This window comes from Leuciscus leuciscus (assembly GCF_965113295.1).
Source record: "Leuciscus leuciscus genome assembly, chromosome: 3".
In the NCBI taxonomy this organism is placed as follows: Eukaryota; Metazoa; Chordata; class Actinopteri; order Cypriniformes; family Leuciscidae; genus Leuciscus; species Leuciscus leuciscus.
This window is the reverse complement of record NC_138727.1, coordinates 24,798,115-24,822,859: the sequence shown is the minus strand read 5'-3', so window position 1 is coordinate 24,822,859 and position 24,745 is coordinate 24,798,115. Positions and strand designations below refer to the sequence as shown.

Genomic DNA, 24,745 nt, shown 5'->3' with positions numbered 1-24,745 from the left:
ACCCTTCGCTCAAGAGCACCATCTACAGGCCGATGAGTGTACAGTCACTAAATGTGCACATAAATGAATTTATTTTATACCCCCCCATGGATGAAATTCTACAAAACTTAGCAGAGGATACCCCCAGAGGTTGTCAAGTTAATCATACACATGAAATATGGTGCAGTTCTGAATATCTCCACTGAAGATAGGGGCGATTAAAGCAGAATAATATTGCATTTTCATTTTTTATGGGAGGGGCGCAAATCACAAATGAGTGATTATGGGCTAGGTTGATGTGCCATAAAAATTTCTTCATCCTCGGTGCCACGGTTCAGGTAGTTATTTAGGAAAAACTGCATTTTTTTGGGTTTGGGGGGGCCCAGCGCGGGGGGGGAGTGGCCCCCGGGGACCAAACGAAATTTTTCCTTAGAAGTCTAGTGGGGCTACATGCCCACCAAATTTCATGTTCCCCGGTGTTTCGGTGTCCCTGGTATGGTTGACGAAAAATTTACGGGGGCCCCAGCGCGGGGGGGGGGAAGTGGCCCCGGGGACCAAATGAAATTTTTCCGTAAAAGTCTAGTAGACCAACATACCACAAAAATTTCTTCATCCTCGGTGCCACGGTTCAGGTAGTTATTTAGGAAAAACTGCATTTTTTTGGGTTTGGGGGGGCCCAGCGCGGGGGTGGAGTGGCCCCCGGGGACCAAACGAAATTTTTCCTTAGAAGTCTAGTGGGGCTACATGCCCACCAAATTTCATGTTCCCCGGTGTTTCGGTGTCCCTGGTATCGTTGACGAAAAATTTACGGGGGCCCCAGCGCGGGGGGGGGGGGAAGTGGCCCCCGCGGACCAAATGAAATTTTTCCGTAAAAGTCTAGTAGACCAACATACCATAAAAATGTCTTCATCCTCGGTGCCACGGTTCAGGTAGTTATTTAGGAAAAACTGAATTTTTTGGGGTTTGGGGGGGCCCAGCGCGGGGGGGGAGTGGCCCCCGGGGACCAAACGAAATTTTTCCTTAGAAGTCTAGTGGGGCTACATGCCCACCAAATTTCATGTTCCCCGGTGTTTCGGTGTCCCTGGTATCGTTGACGAAAAATTTAAGGGGGCCCCAGCGCGGGGGGGGAAGTGGCCCCCAGGGACCAAACGAAATTTTTCCATAAAAGTCTAGTAGACCAACATACCATAAAAATTTCTTCATCCTCGGTGCCACGGTTCAGGTAGTTATTTCGGAAAAACTGCATTTTTGGGGGTTTGGGGGGGCCCAGCGCGGGGGGGGAGTGGCCCCCGGGGACCAAACGAAATTTTTCCTTAGAAGTCTAGTGGGGCTACATGCCCACCAAATTTCATGTTCCCCGGTGCTTCGGTGTCCCTGGTATCGTTGACGAAAAATTCAGTAAGGTGACAAAAAAAAAAAAAAAAAAAACTTTGACAATCCCTATATGACCGGCTAGCTACGCTAGCGGCGGTCATAATTAATAAAAGGTTGAGGTAAATACTCACCACTTTGAATTATATTTTTATATTTTGTCTTTATCTGCTGCCAAGAACATTTGGAGTTGGGGTTTCATCTAAAAATCAATGAATATTAATCTTTCTTACATACATGCACATTTTTATATATATTATAAAAATAGGCTATAGGCTATATTACACATATAGGCTACACATACATATACATACATAATTTTACATAAATATAGAATGTATTTGTTTAACTTACACATTAACCATCAGCAATCTTTCTCCAACAGTCTTCTCTTGCTTTGGCAGCAGAGACCGTATTGTTTCGAGCTTGAAATACATATTTAAATTCATCGTAATTCTGAATGATTATCTCTTGCTCCTCCGCGGAAAAATATATCGCTCTCGCTCTACCCGCGATTGGTTGTTCAGTGTCGACGTCACTCTTTTATGTGCACGCGTGCATGGAGTAATCATAGCTTGAGGATCAAAGCCTGAGTTGACAGAGAAAGTTGATGAGCTGCATCATGATACCAATAAAGCCTGATTGCATCGGTTTGGTTTTGTCAACTCAAAACCAATCCTGTTACCCCGAGTTTGTTCAGCTACCTTCATGGTACAGGCCCCTGGTCTTGTGTGTTTGTGTATGTGTGTGTGTCTCGTTTGCACTGATTGTTTCATGTGGGCGTTACCGCTCGTTATCATCATCAGCGGCAGCTGCAGACCATCTAGTCAGCCTATTTAATGCCCTGTCTTTCGTCTTGTGTTTGTCAGATCGTTGTTTGAAGCTTCTTGTGTCCGTGCCTGTTCCAGTCTTCCTCGTGTTTCCTGTGCACTGGATACGGATCGCTTCACCCCCGTTCGCACCACTGGATCACCTGCACCGCCTCACTCACTTCTGGATCGCCCATCTCCATCCCTGCGTCACGCTCTCCTGCTGTCTGTGTTCTGGATCTGACCCTGGGCTTGGATTGATCTTCATCTTCTCTGCTACATACTACATTATTCTCCTACTTGTTTGATGTGGTGTTTTGAGTGAACTTGCAGTTCAATAAACCTTTTACTTGCAATTGCTTCCGTCCTGTTATCATTAAAGAACGATCTGACCAACAATGGAAGCAGCAAGTTCAACCTCGCTGACAGAGTTCATCAACCATAGCGTTTCCCGGATGGATCAGCAGCAGGAGAGCATCAACAACACTGGACGCGCAGTTCAAGTGCTCGTGACGCAGGTGTCCGAGCTCACCCAGCAGATCCAACAACTTAGCATTCCCGCTGCGCCACCCACACCGCCTGTTCCCCTCACCGTACCAGTGACGGGTCATCGACGAGAACCACGCCTACCCGTTCCCGAGAATTATGCCGGTGAGCCTAACTTCTGTAGAGCATTCCTTACCAGATGTTCGATGCATTTCTCGTTGCAGCCCAGAACGTTCGAGACTGAGGAGTCTAAAGTGGCTTTCGTTCTCACGTTACTTACTGGACGTGCAGCCTTGTGGGGGACAGCGGTGTGGGAGAGTCAAGACCAATGCTGCGCCTCGTTCCAAGCACTCGCCGGCGAAATGAAGAGGGTCTTTGACTGAGCGGTGGCAGGCAAGGAGGCTGCCAGAAGACTCGCGGAACTTAAACAAGGGGACTGTTCCGTTGCGGACTACTCGATTGAATTCCGAACGCGGGCGGCCGAGTGCAAGTGGAACGAGGAGGCGCAGTGGGATATGTTCCTGCATGGGCTGGCCGACCGTGTTCAAAAAGAGATCTATATGTTGGACCCAGGGGCGTAAATTTCATTTAAATGTTGGGGGGGACAATTAACATAACATTCCTCAAGAGCAATTTTTGAAGGGGACACCAATAATACAGGCAAACTTGTACTTTCTATGGACACACATGTGTAGTACACAGAGGAAAGCCTTACTACTATTATTAGTGTAGTAGCTAGCATGGAGACTGTGCCATTATCCTTCATCTCAAAGTTTCTCTCTGGTTCATTGAAAAAGCTGACTAAATTTACCAAAATATTCTTAATTGGTGTGCGAAATTGACAAAAAATTATCTCTATATTTTCAGGGATTTTATCGATAACGATAATTATAGACAATATTTTGCTGAGTGTGTTATTGTGCTGGGAACTTGGCATGTTTAGGACTGCCAAGGACAGCCGACTCCTAAAGTTTTTGATATTCTTCATATTCTGTGTGGCGGTCAGTTCACAGCAGTGACAGAAATCTTTTTCCAATACGTTTCAATAATTTTTTTACCTTTATAAATGTATTTTGAAACCTAATGATATACATGCATCATCTTTTGTGTCAATTTCATACATTTAATTAAATTTAATTATAATAATAAGACACAATAGGGCTGTTACCAATCAAATTAAATAAGTATCAACTAAATCTTTGCAATGGAGAGGAAACACAGAAGCTGCATTTGAAATGGCATTTAGATGCTTTTACGCAGACATAATGTTTTGTTTAAAACATAAAACATTGAATATTGATATATAAAATGATTTAAAACATGAAAAGATACTTTAAATGTGAAATTAAAACCGCCAGTAGGTGGCAGCAATTCATCGTTAATGAGTGAGTCATTGAGATTCAACTGATTCGTTCAAAAAGCTGATTCATAATTCAGTAAGGAAATACCTTGTGTGTTTCTCAGAGACGCAAGTAAAGTGCTATGGCTTAGTTTTCAACTATTTTCGTTGGCGAAATAGTTAAAACAGGCAATATGGTGTCTAAAAGTAAGCTTTTCATTTATCAATTTATTAAATCACATTTATTACCATGTTAATATCTGGAGAAAAACTGCACTCTTTGTGTGATATTATATTATATTAACTATATTAAATTATATAAACTGACTAAATCACACAGGGAAAGTGTGAAAATCGAAATGCGCACCCGCACTTCTAATCTACAAGACTATTGTATGCGTACACTCTATGGGTGTGTGTGACGGAACGGTTTTAAACAAGCTAGTAAACGCACAGACTGTATAAAACAAGGCTATAATTGCCAACATAGCGAGGCGGACTACATCGGTGACAAAAGTACATTGGATATAATAAACATTTTGTCATGATTTATTAATGACGCAGCATAATCTGTATTAAAGAAAAAATAATCACTTCATCCGAGGTTTAAAGTGAATAAAATAGCCTTGACTTACTGGAGTTTCACAACTGAAAAACCTTGTTCTCTCCCACTATGTTTGTGATGAGGTAAAAGGGGAGCAGGCAGTGGACCAAAGCACTGAGGCAAGGGATCAAGGGGGACTCAACATGTTATAACGTTTTTTTGTTGTTGCCCCGTTTTAATTTTTATTGTTTTACTACTTAAACAATTATTTTAAGTATATATCATCATATTATTTACAATACACATATTTTAATTATATTTTTAGGAGGGGACAACCCTCAGATGGGGGGGTCCTGAACCCCCCGACCCCCCCATGATTTCCGCCTATGGTTGGACCTACCTCCTAGACTCAATGGACTTATCGACTTGGCTCTACGGGTTGATGCGCTGGAGTTCGAGCCAGCTATGAGGAGAACACGGTCGGTCCCGTCGTCGATCACGAGCCCATGCAGGTAGTGAGAGCTCGGCTTTCCCGGGAGGAGAGAGAAAGGCGGAGGTCCCGTGGACTCTGCTTGTACTGTGGTGGCTCTGGACATTATTTACAATCTTGCCCGGTAAAAGAGCAAGCCCGGTAGTAAAGTTGAGGCTACTATCGGGTGGGATCTCCGCCGGGAAGTCCTCACCGTCTACTCTCCTTCCGGTAAGATTGAGATGGGCCAACGACCCCTACACCGGGCAAGCACTTCTGGATTCCGGAGCTGAGGGTAATTTCATGGACTCACAAGTTACACCTTCCCATCACACCTCTCTCCCATCAGATCTCCGTCAGTGCTCTAAATGGTCAAGAACTCCCCAACATCTCTCTTACTACTGGTCCCATAACCCTCATCACCTCCGGCAATCACAATGAGACTATTTCCTTCCTCCTCATGGACTCCCCTGTTGCACCCATTGTTTTAGGCCATTCTTGGCTTGTGAAGCATAATCCTCGGGTGGATTGGGGCTCGAACACTATCACCATGTGGAGCGAACATTGTCACGAGACATGTCTTGTGTCTGCTTGTTCGTCTGTGTCTGGTTCTGTGTTTCAGGAGAAGGCAGCGGATCTGGCAAACGTGCCCGCAGAGTATCTGGACCTGAAGGAAGTGTTCAGTAAGTCTCATGCTGCTTCTCTTCCTCCGCATCGTCCCTATGACTGTGCTATAGAGTTCTTGCCAGGTAAGTCTCCGTCTAAAGGCAAACTTTACTCTCTTTCGGTTCCTGAGAGGGAGGCCATGGAGAAATATATTTCTGATTCTCTAGCAACGGGGTTCATCCGACCTTCTTCTTCTCATGTGGGGGCGGGGTTCTTTTTTGTTGGAAAGAAGGATGGTTCTCTGCGACCTTGTATTGATTACCGAGAGCTGAACAACATCACGGTAAAGAATACTTATCCTTTGCCGTTGATGTCTTCAGCCTTCGAGAGATTGCAGGGAGCATCCATTTTCACAAAATTGGATTTACGTAACGCCTATCATTTGGTTCGCATCAGGAAGGGGGATGAATGGAAAACCGCGTTCAACACCCCCAGGGGTCACTGTCTCATTCTGGTCTTGTGTGTTTGTGTATGTGTGTGTGTCTCGTTTGCACTGATTGTTTCATGTGGGCGTTACCGCTCGTTATCATCATCAGCGGCAGCTGCAGACCATCTAGTCAGCCTATTTAATGCCCTGTCTTTCGTCTTGTGTTTGTCAGATCGTTGTTTGAAGCTTCTTGTGTCCGTGCCTGTTCCAGTCTTCCTCGTGTTTCCTGTGCACTGGATACGGATCACTTCACCCCCGTTCGCACCACTGGATCACCTGCACCGCCTCACTCACTTCTGGATCGCCCATCTCCATCCCTGCGTCACACTCTCCTGCTGTCTGTGTTCTGGATCTGACCCTGGGCTTGGATTGATCTTCATCGGCTCTGCTACATTCTACATTATTCTCCTACTTGTTTGATGTGGTGTTTTGAGTGAACTTGCAGTTTAATAAACCTTTTACTTGCAATTGCTTCCGTCCTGTTATCATTACAGTAATGTAAAAAAATTAGGGCTGGGGGAATTAACGCGTTAATCTTTGCGATTAATTTGAAATGTTTAACGCGTTAAAAAAAAATAACGCAATTGACGCAGCACTTTTTTTTTTTGCCTCGTTTTAATGATTTCCTGTTGCGTCTGCTATTAAAAAGGCCGAAATATGCCGTCCCGCCCCTCCATGTTCGGCGGTCAGGTTTCATTCTCGGGCAGCTTTCATGAGCGGGTCTTTTCCGCTCGGTATGTGCGTCGCGCTCTGTGCTCCGCGCGCGTGAGTGTGTGTGTGTGTGTGTCGGTCGGTCGGCGCGCTCTGTGCTCCGCGCGCGCGCGTGTGTGTGTGTGTGTGTGTCGGCTCGCTCTGTCGTTAATGGCCCAGCAGCGGCGAGCTCTCCGTTCCGTGTGTGTGTGTGTGTGTGTGTGTGTGTCGGCGGCTCTGTCGTTAACGGCCCAAAGGCTTCAATCATGTACTAAGCACTGGAAAAGTAAAGTCCACTCAAGTAACGTGAAATTTCTCTGTTGACTTCTGTTTGCTGAGCTGGTATAGCCATGCTGGGCAACAATGGTAAAATGACCTGCTCTGATCACATGCTCTGGTAATAATAGCTTTGTAGGACTATATTTTGTTTTAATAATTAATAAAATAATAATAATAATAATAATAATAATAATAATAATCTGTTAAATTGATTATGTTGATTGATTATTGAAAAAGAATAATATATTGATATATTGATGTTTAATATTTTAATATAGGGCTATTTTCTGTTCCCTTTTTTTCCTGTGTTGTTTAATTAGGTGATTCTAAGTTTAAATATTGATGATTACAAGCTTGGGGGAAGCGCAATTAATTGCAATTAATTACAGAAATTGTGCAATTAATTAGTTAATTTTTTTTAATCGATTCCCAGCCCTAAAAAAAATATATATATATATATTTTGGTTTACCTAATTCTGCATTCGACAAAATAGACAGCTAATGCTGAAGAAGAGTCTGTTAGCTGTTGTAACTGGATGATGATTCTGCCCTTCATTGTCAGCATCCATGTTTTTGCTTAGAGAACAAACTATCCTGAAACAGACAAAGTCACAGCAGCCTTTTTAGTGTTATAGTTTACAGAAAAAAAATAAAATACAATAACAGAACTTATTACTAACAACAATAACGTGGGGTGAAGATGAGGTAAGATATGATGTCGTATGGTGTTTATAGTTTTTAATCAATTAAACAAATTAAAAAATATATTAGTTAGCAAAACTTTGCTATATTGATAATGGTATATTGCTAACCCTTTCCTCCTCCTCGTCCTCTTCCTCCTCCAACGTCAACCAGTTCTGTGTATTAGTGGAGAGTGTCAGCAGTGATGTACAATCCGGAGGGAATGGCTGCTGCAAATTCAAAATAAAGAACAGAAACTGATGGATGATTGTTTAAAAGCACTTTAACTCTGCTGCCTGGTAAACAACTGTTTTCTCCCCTTCCATTGGTTTCATCAGCAGTTATATTATGTTTGCCTGCTTAACTAACGCATACTTCAGCTAATTTAGTTGATGTCATCTTACTCACCTGTAGATGTTATCACCGTTATGAAGGCAATCACAAGAAAAGACTCCAAAATACACCTCCAACATTGCAGACAACATAATTCAGACCACAAACTTGAAAATAAAACAAAAGATGAAATTAACAATGGTGTTGGATAAAGAGTTAGTTTACTCAAAATTGTAAATTCTGTCACCATTTACTCACCCTCAACTTGTTCATAACCTCTATTAATTTATTTATTGTGCTGTATACAAAAGAAGATATTTTAAAGAACATGAGCAACCAAACAGTTACTGGTCCCCATTGACATCCATAGTATTTTTTTTCTATTATAGAAGTCCATGGGGACCAGCAACTATTTCATTACCAACATTCTTCAAAATATCTTATTTTATGTTCAGAAGAAAGAACTTCATGCAGGTTTAGAACACCTTGTGGGCGAGTAAATGATGACATACATAATTTTCTGTTTAAAGGGATACTTTTTTCATATTAAACTATGTTATTCCCTTAAAGGGTTAGTTCACCAAAAAATGAAAATTCTGTCAGTAATTACTCACCCTCATGTTGTTCCAACCCCGTAAGACATTCGTTCATCTTCGGAACTCAAATTAAGATATTTTTTTATGAAATCTGACAGCTGGATCACCTCTCCATAGGCTTCTAAGGGACTGAAACTTGCTGGCCCAGAAAAGTTATTAAAGAGATCGTTAATATAGTCCAACTCGTGGCCCAGAGAGAATGAAATGAATAGTGGAATAAAGTCGTTATTTTTGTTTGTTTTTTGCGCACAAAAAGTATTCTCGTCGCTTGATATACTTAAGATTGAGCCACTGGAGTCACTTGGACTATATTAACGATCTCTTTAATAACTTTTTTGGGCCAGCAAGTTTCAGTCCCTTAGAAGCCTATGGAGAGGTGATCCAGCTGTCATATTTCATCAAAAATATCTTAATTTGTGTTCCGAAGATGAACGAAAGTCTTACGGGGTTGGAACAACATGAGGGTGAGTAATTACTCACAGAATTTTCATTTTTGGGTGAACTAACCCTTTAACTAAGACAAGTTGATACATACCTCTCTCGTCTCAGTGCGTGCACTCAATCACTCTGGCGCGCGGCGACACTTTGATAGCACTTAGCTTAGCCCAGTTCATTCATTAGGGACCAAAGCGACCAAACACCTCCACATTTTCCCTATTTAAATACAGTTACACGAGTAGTTACACGACCAAGTATGGTGACACAAAATAAAACGTGGCGCTTTTCTAAGCGGGTAAAAAGGATAACTATAATGTATGGCGGAATAGCACTTGGAAGCACTTTGACTCGGCGCAGTAAAAAGTCACTCCTGAAAAATCCTCTCCCCCTCTCCCTCTCTTCTGTCATTAGAATTGTTGTGGAAAAATTAATAGTTTACTTTTAATTTATTTATTTCCTTAGACATTGTGTGAGTTTTCTTCAGTTCAATTAAGTGTTTTCTCTCCTGGAATTTATGTATGCACCTGGCAGGAAAAAAGACACACACACAGTAAAACAAATGGTCAGATGAGCCTTTGAAGTCTCTAGTGTGGGTAATTTGTATTCAGGAAAGACAGAGGGATTATTTAGCCACAAACAAAGACCTTTTGACCTCACGGGAGCAGTGGTGGGGGAAGTACTGAATCTCAGTACTTAAGTAAAAGTACAAATAACCAGAGACATATTTACTTTAGTAAAAGTAGAAGTACCACAATGAAAATTCTACTTAAGTAAAAAGTACCTGATTTTAAATGTACATTAAGTATTAAAAGTAAAAGTACTTGCATAACAATTTATTCTCTTAATGTCTATATTCTAATAATTAGGGCTGTAACAATATGCAATATGAATCCGAAATCGCTACACTCAGATCTACGAACCTGTGTCGCGGTGTGAGAAGGCAGAATCGCGACACACACCTTTTTTGAAGTTAACATTATACAATACGTAGACCTACACCACAAAACTAGTTGAGGGTAAATTATTTAATATTGGGCAATTCCATCGTTGTAAACGGGACATTTGCAGTAAAAACTTGAAATATAAATTCTCAGAAAATGCATTTAATACATATTGAAAAATATCAGGATGCGTTTTATATTTAATGGGAAATAGCCTAGGCTACACATGCGTTACGGGACACAAAAAATCTTTAACTTTTAGGAAGCAAAATATTTTTTTGTACCTAATTCTGTGAATTACACTGCGCAAACCAAAAGTAATACCCACCGGATGAAGAAGGGTTGGCTCTCCACAGAACATAAAATATTGATTTTATTTTATTTTTCGTGTTCCCATTTATGAGGAAAAAACAAAAGACGTGACAGTTCTCTGTTACGGACATGACCGCTCTGAAAGCGACAATTAAAACTTTCACTGAGACCTCAAACAGAAAGCACAAAGCCTTTTTTCTAAAGTGAATTTCGTTTTGTATTAATTGTATCTTAATTTTAATCAATGTTTCATCCAGGATTTAATAAATAAGTAAATATAGTAGAAAATAGATAATCACGAGTCACGACACGTAGGCGCCGGCGAGTGAACTGAAGCGCGTCTCATAAATGAACCAAAACTCAGCGTATAAGGTATCCTACTTGCCTCACACAGACCTGATAAATATATCTTAAGAGAGCTTTAAATGTGTACTTTTAAACAGAACAATTCAAAACGAAAGAAAATAGACTTCTCTCTGCTTATGTAATCCGTAAGAAATGCGCATTTCTCTCTGGCGCGTTCACTACTGCGAAGATCGCGTATCTATAGGCCTATCGTTAACCTCATCTTTGCAGCCGACACAGAAAACACTTGTTTATTAATAAACATTTAAAATGTCTCCTTGCTATATTTGACATATTCATTGCTTTTGCCGGTTCTTTGTGACAGCTTTTAGGTGCTTTATTGGCAGCGCCACCAACTCGTTAGCACCGAAAACATGGAGATTTTTTTTCATACTTTTGGGGGGAGTTTGGGCTAGAAGGACCACTATATTTCTTAAATCCAGCTAGATCTGGTTTACTGGGGGAGCGGAAAATTACAGGAGAAGAGACTATAGGTATAAAAGACTGTCTGTTTTCTGTGTGATTAGGTTCTTGCTCCTATCACTGGGTAGCTGCTGTGATTTTTGTGACCAAGCCTCTAAAGAGACTAATACTTCTTCTCTTTAATACAATTGGACTCTGGATGTTTCTTATGCCTTGATGCACTATGAGTCGAAGTGCTTCCAAGTCCTATTCCGCCATACATTATAGTTATCCTTTTTACCCGCTGAAACGGTGAAGTATCCCTTTAAGGTGTACTATCCCTTTAACTTAGTTTTACTCAATATTTACGTTGTACATCTGCCAAACTAGTTAAGTTGTGAAAGAGGAGACAGAAAATACCAAAGTTATTATGCTTCTCTGTTTAACGAAAACAAAACGATAAATCATGCTATTTTGCATTTGAACATGTTTGTTTTACATAAAATAGAAATAATATACTAACCTTTTTGGTGAGTTACATGATCTTTTGTCCATGCATTAACTGCCACTTCAACCCATCAAAAAAAAAAAAAAAAAACACTTGAAAAGAAATCTCTCTTGCCATTGGTCAGTTTTTCGCAGGCAAGTTCACTACTGTAAATTGATTTACAGTAGGGAAGAATTACAGTAGTGACCATATATTTTCCCATAATCCTTTGCTGTTTACAGTAACATACTGTATACATATCTTACAATATCTTACTGTACATATTACAGTAAAATACTGTTGAAATTACAGAAACACGTTACAGTGCAATGTTTTTTTTTTTTAAGAAATAGCTGGAATAACTGCAATACTAACAGTTCCTCGTACAACGACGGCATTAAGGATGGTCAACGGCTCATGTCAATTGATAAAAGCACAGCATATGTAGGGTAGTTCCCTTTTGAGGGAACTCGAACTGCGTCGATGGCCTCGCGTACACTGTCAGTGAAATGTGACCCAATTCCGATTTTTTTGCTCATATGTGACACAGATCGGATGTGTTCTATGACAGTGTAAACAGGAACAAAAAGCATGCATTCGGATATTTTGAGCATTTTTATTGGCTGAAATTCAGCATGGTTGAATATTTAAGTTGTGTATATTTCAATTCAAAACATTTCAAACACATTTTCATTATTAAAACTTAAATAATCCATATTCACCTTTCATATTTCACTTCCAAAATAATCAAACTGTTAAAAATACAACCTATAATATTCAACAGGCAATTTTCGGTCCATTTTATTTCGCTTTGCAAATTCACTTCCACAAATTCAGTGGTTCAAATTCGACAGAAAATTCTACGTTGACATCCAGGAACTGCAGGAAAAGCAGTAGATTACTGAGCATACTCTTCTTCCGCGTGTTTGTAGACGAAGACCAGCAACAGTTGGAGCAAGCCATTCATTCATAAAAACTCATGTCAGTGATTATTATGACGGCTTTTTTTATGTTAAATTCAATGTCTTCACAGTTACTTTTGGACTAATACAGTGATATAGTGGGAGTGGCGCAATGGATAAGACACATGCCTTTGGTGTGAGAGACCTATATATATACATATATAGCAATTGTAAGTCGCTTTGGATAAAAAGCGTCAGCTAAATGAATAAATGTAAATGTAAATTATATAAAAGACCAAACTCGCAGGCAAGCAGATGGACTCAGAATATGAACGTAACGCGCAAAGTTTAATGCTGAGTGTTTCCCAGTGATATACTGGCACAAAGTTGGCTTGACATTGGACATTCGCACATTTAGGGACGTCTCTAAAGTTACATACGAGATTGGTATACACGTTTCTAACTTCAATGGCATTTGACCATTTGACCACACTTACAGTCATAAAACCAACTGTAAATTGTTCATGTAGGTGTCAGGCATAATTCGCACCCTTTAGATTTTTTATATTTATTCAAATAAATTGAAGTTTGCTATTGAAGTTAGAAATGTGTATGCCAAAGTTGTATGCAACTTTAGAGACGGTCCCTAAATGTGCGAATGTCCAATGTCAAGCCAATTTTACATTTAGGCTACATTTAGTCATTTAGCAGACGCTTTTATCCAAAGCGACTTACAGTTAAACTAACAATAGAACTACAATATGCAAGTGCTACGACCCTTCCCAGTTTAATCTAATGCAGTACATATGTATATATATATTAGGGCTGGGAATAAAAAAATTATAAAAAAATAAAATACAAAAAAATTGCACAATTTGCTGTAATTAATTGCAATTAATTGCATTTCTCCCAAGCTTGTAATCATCAATATTTAAACTTAGAATCACCTATTTAAATTAAACACAGAAAAAAAAAAGGAACAGAAAATAGCCCTATATTAAAATAATATTAAACATCAATATATCAATATTATTATTTTTCAATAATCAATCAACATAATCAATTTAACAGATTTTTTAAATAAATTTTTTTGTTTTATTTTTTACTAATTATCAAAATAAAATATAGTCCTACAAAGCTATTATTACCAGAGCATGTGATCAGAGCAGGTAATTTTACCATTGTTGCCCAGCATGACTATACCAGCTCAGTAGGGCTATTGCAAACAGAAGTCTACTACAGAGAAATTTCACGTTATTTGAGCGGACTTTGCTTTTCCGTGATTGGTACATGATTGGAGCGTTTGGGCCGTTAACGACAGAGCAGAACGCGCAGAGCAAACATGGAGCGGATCATTGAGCAGAGAGCGCCGACACACACATACACACACATGGAACGGAGAGCGCGACGCACACACGGAGCGGAAAAGACCCGCACATGAAAGCTGCGCAAGAATGAAACCTGATCGCCGAACACGGAGGGGCGGGACGGCATATTTTCGGCCTTTTCAATAGCAGCCACAACAGGAAATCATTAAAACGAGGCAAAAAATAAAAAGTGCTGCGTTAATTGCGTTATTTTTTTTTAACGCATTGAACATCTCAAATTAATCGCAAAGATTAACGCGTTAATTCCCCCAGCCCTAATATATATATATATATATATATATATATATATACAGCCCGATCTCATCCCAAGTCGTCATATACTGACGCTTTTGACATTTCGTCTACATCGAACGCATATGGCCCCCTTTAGCGTCAATATAAGACGCAGATAGGCAGTAGCGGTTTTTGGCACGGGCGAACCGGGCAATCGCCCGGGGCAGCATTTTGGGGGGGGGGGCGGCGCCGCCGGCACGAGCAGAAAAAAATATAATAATAATAAAAAATCTGCGCCGCGAAGCGGTTTTCTATTATCTATCATTTCACTGTGTGGGGAATTGGCAAATTTGCGCCCCCTGCTTGCTGAGAAGATGCCGTGCACAGAAGCTGTTTGTTTGAGAAGGGGAAAGGGGAGGGGGTGCGGAGGCGCGGGCGCGGATGACAGTTCACCTCTGGGTCTCTCCCAAATGGAACGGACAAGGGGGGGACGGGGGATCCATATAGTTATCTAAGTCAGTCACACCTCGACTTTCTTCCAAATAACGCACATTTCATTCATAATATTATAAATACAAGCCTCTATATTTCCTGCACATTTTTGTTTTTCTGAATTGTCTGAATGGCTAATAAAAATAGGTAATACAAAACGATTACTTGGTCACCACCACCAAGGTGAATTGGTTTAGTCTTGACTTCTGGTCGTGACTCGTCGTGAGTGACAGTTGGTCTGGGGGGGATCAGGGGAAATCTGTTGAGATGGACAAGAAAGGTCAAAGCCATCAGGTGCCCAATTTAGAAACGAGCGAAAGATAAAGGTATGCAGTTATGTTTTCTCTGTATGATTACGGTATCCATGTCATGAATGAAGGGGCAATATTAATTGGTGGGTATAACTCTTATTTGTTAGCCTTTTTGCTATGATTCTTGCTATGCTTAACAATAATTCGGTTTTAACTCAAACACGAGATCTAATTTCACCATAATATTGTGCTTTGCAACAAAACTGTTACAAGTTCAGTTATTACACTGCAAAAAATGAATAAATAAACAAAAATGGGGGTGGGGGGGTGGGGGGGGGGGGGGGTGCTCGAAGGGGGTCTCGCCCAGGGTGTAATTCAATGTAGAACCGCCACTGCAGATAGGTCCCAGCTCTTTTCAGGTCATTGACCAGCTCCTCCCGTGTAGTTCTGGGCTGATTTCTCACCTTTCTTAGGATCATTGAGACCCCACGAGGTGAGATCTTGCATGGAGCCCCAGTCCGAGGGAGATTGACAGTCATGTTTAGCTTCTTCCATTTTCTAATGATTGCTCCAACAGTGGACCTTTTTTCACCAAGCTGTTTGGCAATTTCCCCGTAGCCCTTTCCAGCCTTGTGGAGGTGTACAATTTTGTCTCTAGTGTCTTTGGACAGCTCTTTGGTCTTGGCCATGTTAGTAGTTGGATTCTTACTGATTGTATGGGGTGGACTGGTGTCTTTATGCAGCTAACGACCTCAAACAGGTGCATCTAATTTAGGATAATAAATGGAGTGGAGGTGGACATTTTAAAGGCAGACTAACAGGTCTTTGAGGGTCAGAATTCTAGCTGATAGACAGGTGTTCAAATACTTATTTGCAGCTGTATCATACAAATAAATAGTTAAAAAATCATATATTGTGATTTCTGTTTTTTTTTTTTTTAGATTATGTCTCTCACAGTGGACATGCACCTACGATGACAATTTCAGACCCCTCCATGATTTCCAAGTGGGAGAACTTGCAAAATAGCAGGGTGTTCAAATACTTATTTCCCTCACTGTATATATAAATATATTTAAATATAGCTGCGAGCAGCGATGGAGGGCCCAAGCCGGTGACACCGCCACCCTGGTGCCTTTAGTGTAACTAAAGGCACCAGGGTGGTAAAGGCACCGGGGTGGCGGTGTCACCGGCTTGGGCCCGTAATCGCTTCTCGCAGCTATATTTATTATTCTTCTCTGAAGTTAATCGCATTTTTGAGGGTCTAAACATGCTCGAAAACTCACGAAACTTTGCACACGCGTTAGAACTGGCGAAAACGTACATCTGATATAGGTTTCAGAATTGGGCGGGGCAAAATGGCTCGATAGCGCCACCTGTAAAAGCTCAACGGAGTGCACCTCCTGCTATGTTCCACGTACGTGTACGAAATTCAGTACATACATGTATTGACCTAATACCTACAAAAAAGTATTTTGGAGCGTAGCCCTAAACACAACAGGAAGTCAGCCATTTTGAACTTCCTCTCAGATTTTTGTGCAGTTTTTGCCATTTTCAGGCATCATACTTTAACAAACTCCTCCTACAGTTTTAATCTGATCATCTTCAAATTTGGTGAGTGTAATCTTAAGGCCTTTGCGACGTTAAATTGCGAAGATCTTGAGTTTTCGTCGAAGGGCGGGTCCTCGGCGGCCTGACAAATTTCGATGTTTCGCAATGAAACAGGAAGTTGCTTTAACTCAGGCATAGAATGTCCAATCTGCCCCAAACTTCACACTTTTGATAAGCGTTCTGTCCTGAACACATGACCATGCTCATATTTAGTTACAGTCATAGCGCCACCTGCTGGCAACAGGAAGTGACATGTTTAACACTCTTGTGGACTCCTAATAAAATATAAAAAAGTGCCAGCAAGTGCTAAACATGCTAACAACATACTAGAGACATGCTAAAACATGCTAGCAATACTTAGCTAAGTGCTAAAGCATGCTAATTCAATGAAACAGGACGTTGTTGTTACTCAAGAAGGCAATGTCCAATCTGCGCCAAACTTCACATGTTTGATAAGAGTCCTGCCCTGACCGGCGGACTCGCGCGTCCTCCATGTCTGTAGTTTTTTAGTTTGTAGTTCTAACTGAATCCTCGTCCAACACGCGATGGGTTGTGGGCAATATTAGCCGTTAGAGTGCGCATCGATCTGCACTTCGGATTCTGACTGGAAATAGTAGACCATCCGGGTATCTTTGGAACACTTATTTCAACATACTACGATTTGGGACATACTAATTCTGTTTTCGAATACTATTTAGGTTGGATAGTATGCAAATTGGGACGCAGCAATAGTAAAATATGCCATTGAGTGTTAAACATGTTAGAAACATGCTAAAGCATGCTAGCAATACTTAGCTAAGTGTTAAAGCATGCTATTAATGCCATGAAACAGGAAGTTGTAACTCAGGCATGGAATGTTCAATTTGCCCCAAACTTCACACGTTTGATAAGAGTTCTGTCATGAACACACGTCCATGCTCATATTCAGTTATAGTCATAACGCCACCTGCTGGCAACAGGAAGTGACATGTTTAACACTGTTGTGGTCTGCTAATAACATATAAAAAAGTGCCAGCAGGTGTTAAACAGGCTAGCAACATACTAGAAACATGCTAAAACATGTTATCGAACACTTAGCTAAGTGCTAAAGCATGCTATTACTGCAATTAAATAGGAATTTGCTGTAACACAGGCATGGAATGTCCAATCTGCCCCAAACTTAATATGTAACATGCAAGAAACATGCTAGCAACACTTAGCTAAGTTCTAAAGCATGCTAGAAAAGCTAAATGAAGTTGTTGTAACTTAAGCATACAATGTCCAATCTACCCCAAACTTCACACGTTTGATAAGAGTTATCTCCTGAACACATGTCCATGCTCATATTCAGTTATAGTCATAGTGCCGCCTGCTGGCAACAGGAAGTGACGTTTAACCAGGGTTCTCAAGTTTTATCAAAAGCTTGGAGTGAGATCACATGTGGTTAGGGGAGGAGCCCTAATGGAGATTCTAGCCTAAAAATATTAGACAAGCTTTCTTCCAACTTACATTCTCCATCACGATGTGTGTTTGCGTGATGTTGTTGGTTACCTAGAAACGAACATATGGTGGCCGAGAATGTTCCGTCAACTTCCGTGTGTTGCATCTATGTTGTCTAGTAACGAACGCAATCTGGCCGAGATTCGTGCTGGTGGCAGGAAACTTCACTTTGTGTGCCTGCACCTCGTATACAACGTTATATATAAAGCTTGCAGGACAACTTGGTTGGCATTGCCTTTTCAGCATGAGAAATACACAGTGTGGCGTGTGAGCGTGTGAACTGGTTGAATTGCGTGTGTCTCACGGCCAATGCGTGAGACTTGAGAATCCTGTGTTTAACACTGTTCTGGACTCCTAATAACATATAAAAATGCCAATCTAACTCAGGCATGCAATGTCCAATCTACCCCAAAATTAATATGTAATATGCTAGAAACATCATAAAACATGCTAGAAATGCTAAAGGAAGTTGTTGTAACTCAAGCATACAATGTCCTGTCTGCCCCAAACTTCACATGTTTGATAAAAGTCCTGCACTGAACACATCTACATAGCGATATTCAGATATAGACATAGCCCCACCTACTGGCAACAGAAACTGACATGGTTAACACAGTAATGCAGTACTAACCACATAATTATTGTGTACTAATAGGGCTGTAGTCAAGACCACCTTTGTCGAGTCCAAGACCAGGACTAGTCGAGTCCAAGACAAGACCGAGTCCAAAAAGGTTTGAGTCCGAGTCAAGCCCGAGTCCAGGACAGGAAAAAAAAAAAATCTTATGCATGACATTACCAAGACAATAATTTTGGGTTATTATTTGTTGATCTAAAAGCAAAAACAGTGTCACAACACCCAGGATTTTTAAGTATATACATTCCCCTTGATATCATATAATCTTCTAATCTAAAGAAAACAGAATGATGACATATGGTGATACCTCATAATAGCAGTGTTAGAACTGATATACAAACACCAATCCACTACTATTACCTCTGCTAGGTACTAGTACTGAGCATTTGAGCAACTAAATGACAAAATAGCTTCCTCCAGATGTACAGTAGTGTCGAATAGAAGTGACCAGTATTACAGAGTGTACCCCTATGGTTGGTTTATGCCTTCCCTGAAAAAAAAATATTGTATTGTATTATATTATTATTTGGACGTGGGTTAATAGGAAAGACATGTATTTTCAGAAAACATTAAAGTTTGGTTAAACAACAATGAACACAATGTAATTTAACATATGTTCTTTTTATTTGAGAACAAACTGCAGAATTTTAAAATAAATTCATCAGGAAGTTGTTTAAGAAATTCATAAGAACCATTTTTTCACAGTATACTTTAACAGTACAAGCACGCTACGGATAAACCGCGGATCGGGCGGATGACGTGATGAAAAATAATATTTTAATTAAATTCGGGCGTCGGTTGAACCAATCAAATGAAAAAAAGTTTGCCACTAAGCAAACCTGCAAGCTATGAGCCCAGCTGTCAGTACTATTGGAGGAGGCCTAAACGTCTCGTAGATGAGACTGCCTGGGTTATTTTGTTTCGATATTAGCTATATTTTAAAACAGCCAGTCATTGTAGCCTACTACTCGTGGAATAGGCATTTAAAAGAGAGGCAGATTATGTGATGAAGTGATGACTCAGAAATTACATCAGGCAATGTTCAGATGTCATTCAGCAAGATGTTCAGAAGAACACAAGAGCTAAACTTCTACAAGCTCAATAACATCCAAAAAAATAAATAAATAAATAAAAAGAAGGTAAGAAAAAAAGTCAGAAAACTTTGCCCGGATGTGCAAAGGCAAGCAGGCAAGTTTCCGGGTTGTTATGGACAATTAAAAATGTGAATATTCTCGTTGCACTAGCGGTGGACTTTCAGCGAGTTAAAACATTTATTTTTTAAAGAGCCGTTTGTGAGTCAAAAGAGCCGGCTCTTTTCAGTGAGCCGAGTCAAACGAGCCGGCTCACGAGAAAGAGCCGAAATGCCCATCACTAGTTATTAGGTGGCCAGCGTTTCACTTTCCCTCCAATATTATTATGTTCCCAGTAAGCACACATACGTCGCGGCGACGTATGTGTGCTTACTGGGAACATAATAAAGACACCTGGACTCGGTCGAGACCAAAAGCCATATTTGGCAAGACCAGTGGCTGAGACCGAGACAAGTCCGAGACCATAGAAAAAACCAAGACCGGACTCAAGTACTACAGCCCTATGTACTAAGCATGCTAGAAACATACTAAACATGCTAGCAACACTTAGCTGAGTCATGAAGCATGCTATTATCACCATAATACAAAACATTTTGTAACTGACTTTGACCATACTCTTACTATATATACCTCCTTAAATGCACATTGCCCAACCATGCTCTGTCTTCCTAAAGAGTGTGAGGGCCCTTTTCATCGCTACTTGCAGCTTTAATTCTGTATATAATCTTTGCTTAGTTTAGTTGTGTGTGTAGCCTACCCGTAGTTTTGTTTATTAAACCATTATATCCATGCTTTATTGTCTCGGTGTTTGTCGCTCACAAATCAAAGTCACTTAAATGTCTTGATCTAGCAACATGCAATTTCTACTGTATAAAGTACTAGCAGGGTAAAAGGTTATTCTTTCTTGGCCAAGAATTGATAACTGATTATGCTGTCTGTTTGTTGGACGAACTGATTAAATAATTGTACTATTACTTCTGCTACAGTCAATTCTTAAACTAATCCAAATATTTATAATTAATTATAATTTGTTATCATTAATTATACATATTTTACTTTTGAGCTAATTTGCTACACAAGCATGGTTGTGCTTCCATGTTTACCATATTTGGTCAACTCTATGTATGCGAGTTATTCAAGGTTTATAAAGGAGTAAAAGCCTATATTAATTTGGTTTTGTATGCTTGATTCATATGGATTACTTTTAAGGTATCTTTTCGAAGTGTGAAATTTTGTTTGTGTGGACTTTCAATAAATGAAAAAAAATTATAAGAGAAAAAATCGAATAATTTATGTTCCTAAAATGAATGGAAGAGTAGTCCTCTATTTAACAGCTTATATTTCATCTGTACTATTTAAAGTTCATTAAGATTCAAAATAGTGACCTCTTCAAATTAGTAGCACTGTTAAAACTGGGCAAGGAGAGCAACATTGATATGGAGTCAATGCAAGTTTGGATTCAAAGAAGTCAAAAAAAAAAAAAAAAAAAAAAGGTTGTGTAGTTGAATTGTATAACATCTAGGCCCACGGTTTAGTGAATTCAGACATAATAGAGAGACAGATTAAAAAATGGATTGATGGTGCTGGGTAAAAATTATATTTTTTTCAGTTGATTTGATGTACTATGAAGCAAAGCATATTCCAGATGAGAGACTTTTAACATTTTTAATATGTTTTCTTTAAGAATGTAAAAAAAAAAAAAAAAAAAAAAAAAAATGTATTTATACCATGGTGTCTTATTTCCTTAAGTGTCTGTTAGTTTCAGTTTGAGATTTATCCACCACGGAACAGGTTGTTTAATCTGTCCAGCTCTTTGCAGTTCTCCATGGTCATGAGCTCAGCCTTTCGCTGTAGTCTTTCATCTCTGTAGACCTTAGCAGCATACAGCAGGTCTGTTTCTGAAGGGGATGACATGATGACAAAACTAATTGTATTAGGACCTCAACGCATATCTCTAGGACCAAACAAAGCATATAAACTCATAGTGGAAAAATAAGATGGTAAAGATGAAATAATGACACATACTTGTCTGTCTTTCCTTCCAGCAGTTGTTGCGCACATTAGAAACATAATCCTCCTCTACATTCTTCTCAATCTTTAGCAAAGCTGAGCCCTTATATACTGATTTGAAATCTCTGGTGACAAAATAGTCCACATGCAGGTTCTCTGTTTGTCTCTTAATAGTCTGTCCTGTGGACCTAGATGTGAAGGAGCAGAGATTACAACCATTACACAGTTTACGGGTACAAGTGTATAAAGTGCTAGAACCATAATATATTTATTCAGATTTTCTTTCTTAATATTAGGGTAACATGGGGCAATGTTTAAAAAAAAATCAACAGTGTAAGACATTCCATTAATTGCTGAATGCAACCCATAACATTTTAACCCCATATTTAAAGAGTTATTACATACTGTCTAAAGTACAGTTTGTACTGTGTTGTAAGGCATGTATCATAAGGCATTATTGCACATGATCTAAAGCATAGATTCTACTGTAGTATGAGACATGTATTGTAAGGTATTATGACATACGGTCTGGAGTAAAGGCTATAAGGAGGTGTGGACACCATCATCTGGCTGAGGACTGAGACCAAGACCAGCACAACTATCGGCATCAGCTGAATAAACATGGAGTACCCACCCTGAAGAATAGACACCGGCATCAGTCATTATCTGTGAGTTACTTCAAAACAAGAACAACAGAATGAAACATTCAAATAGGGCTGGGTAAAAATGTTGATTTTGATATTTATTTGAACAATCCTGATATTGAATCTTAAAACACCATGGTCAATATTTTATTTTATGGCTATTATCATTGGCTGTGTGAAAACGTATTTCTACAACACTTTATGTCTTGCAGAGTTCAATTTGTACTGCTGAGCTAACTAATTTCATAATGTACCAAATAAGGTTCTCTTTATCATTTTTTCTCCATAATTTCAGATCAGCATTGAATCTTCCGTGCTATTGTAAAAGAAATACATTTTTTTATCTCTTTCATTTGTAAGCAAACCGGACGGGCACTGAAAAAAAAGCTTGTGAAATGGAATTGTATTGAATTCCGAAATCTGTATTTATACCCAGCCCTTCATGCTTGAACCCCTAATAATAATAATAATAACAATAATAATAATAAAACATCTGGTCCTTATAGGTCTTAAAATTAATTAAATACAACCTCACATGAACAACAACACATGACATTAACAAAAACTATGCCAAATTTGAGAAGCCATGTGTAAAAAATTTCCTTGATCAATTGAAAATCAGCAAGTGTGACCATCTCAATAAAAGCAGAAGTTTTGGCAGTTTGCTGGTGTGGAGCATTCAGGTGTGTGTTAACACAATGTCAAGGATTAAAGACATCAGCAATGATCTTAGAGAAGCAATTGTTGCTGCCCATCAATCATCTGGGAAGGGTAAAAAGGCAATTTCCAAACAATTTGAAGTCCATCACTCTACATTAAGGAAGATTATTGGATAAGTGGATAACATTCAAGACAGTTGCAAATCTTGTACGTCCTGGCAAATTCACCCCACGGTAAGACCGTGCTATACTCAAATACTATACTTGCAAAAAAGAAAAAAAGAAAGAAAAAAAGAACTACATCTCAGACTCTACAGGCCTCGTTAGCATGTTAAATGTTAAAGTTAATGACAGTAAAATTATAAAAAGACTGAACAATTATGGCTTGTTTAAAGCCTCTTCTCTCTCTCTCAAAAAAAAAAAAAAGGTTTGCAACGTTGCATTTGAACAAACCACAAGACTTCTGGAACAATATCCTTTGGACAGACAAGACCAAAGTGGAGATGTTTGGCCATAATGCACAGCGCAACATTTGGCGAGAACCAAACACATCATATCAGCACAAACACCTCATACCAACTGTCAAGCATGGTAGTGGAGGGGTGATGATTTGGGCTTGTTTTGCAGTCACAGGACCAGGGCACCTTGCAGTCATTGAGTCGGCTATGAACTTCTCTGTATACCAAAGTATTCTAGAGTCAAATTTGATGTCATCTGTCCGACAGCTAAAGCTTGGCCGAAATTGTGTCATGCAACAGGACAATGATCCCAAGCACACCAGCAAATCTACAACAGAATGGCTGAAAAAGAAAATAGTCAAAGTGTTGCAGTGGCCCAGTCAAAGTCCAGACCCCAACCCGATTGAAATGATGTGGCGGGACTTCAAGAAAGCAGTGCATAAACAAAAGCCTGTAAACCTCAATGAACTGAAACAATGTCCAAAATTCCTCCACAACGATGTGAGAGACTGATAAAGTCATACAGAAAACTGCTTAAAGTGGTTCTAAAAGCTATTGAATCATGGGGTGTACTTAGTTTTTCACACACGGCTTCTCCATTTTGGCTTTATTTTTGTTAAATAATGACACTGTGTAATATGTCCTGTGGTGTTGTTCATCTATGGTTGTATTTGTATCAACCATGTATCCTCTGACCTCGATTTTCTAGATCATCCAAGTGTTTGGTGAGTGAAGAAACTTGGCATGCGAGAGTCTGGATCCGTGCATTTTCTGTATCTACGGATGACTCGACATAAGCAATTCTGTTCTCGGCTTCATTAAGTCAGCCCGCCGTTTGTTCAAGTTGTTGCGAATGGGCTTGAATAGTCTGCGCAATCGACCCAGTCATTTCCTGCAGCACCCTGGATAACGCTACCCTGGTAAACCAGAGTTCTCGCGAGAGCACAAGTTGAATTTGCTCAGCGAGTTACTCTGGTGTCGAGCAATGGAGCTCATTAAATATGCCCCTCGATCTGAGCTGCACCAATCACATTGGGTTATCTGATATAGGCGGGCCAGAGGCGAGCTAAAAAGATGACGACAGCGCTGTGACGGCGAAGTCATCAGTAAACATTGCAAGATGCCTATGGATGAACACCAGTTGTTTGAAACGGCTTTGGCCGCTACAATGAACGAGTTAGACTTGGCTTTTTCCCAAAAGAGGAACAGAAGACGGCGCTCGAATCGTTCCTTTGCAAGAAGGGTGTTTTTGCTGTTTTGCCGACCGGAAGAGTCTAATATACCAGTTAGCTCCGCTGGGTTTATTGTTGTGATTGGTCATA

General features: G+C 39.9%; 1 protein-coding gene and 2 long non-coding RNA genes across 3 annotated transcripts in view; 1 reads left to right on the top strand and 2 right to left on the bottom strand.

Annotated features, from left to right (window-relative positions):
- Positions 1 to 24,745, top strand: part of LOC309495648 — a 198,799-nt gene that overhangs the window by 43,053 nt on the left and 131,001 nt on the right. The window lies entirely within an intron of this gene.
- LOC309495674 lies at positions 7,826 to 9,487 on the bottom strand. Its single transcript, XR_014204781.1, has 3 exons — positions 9,205 to 9,487; positions 8,149 to 8,240; positions 7,826 to 7,970 (listed from the first exon to the last, which is right to left on the bottom strand). It is a non-coding gene; the product is annotated as an uncharacterized lncRNA (long non-coding RNA).
- The window catches only part of dnajb14 (DnaJ heat shock protein family (Hsp40) member B14), a 92,217-nt gene continuing 86,635 nt past the window's right edge, over positions 19,164 to 24,745 (bottom strand). Inside the window, exons 6-8 of the mRNA XM_082165429.1 lie at positions 22,188 to 22,297; positions 21,678 to 21,850; positions 19,164 to 21,550 (exon numbers count right to left, since the gene is read on the bottom strand). Of these exons, the coding sequence (XP_082021555.1) occupies positions 21,426 to 21,550; positions 21,678 to 21,850; positions 22,188 to 22,297 (408 nt within the window). The 3' untranslated portion in view covers positions 19,164 to 21,425. The remainder of the gene's footprint in view (positions 21,551 to 21,677; positions 21,851 to 22,187; positions 22,298 to 24,745) is intronic.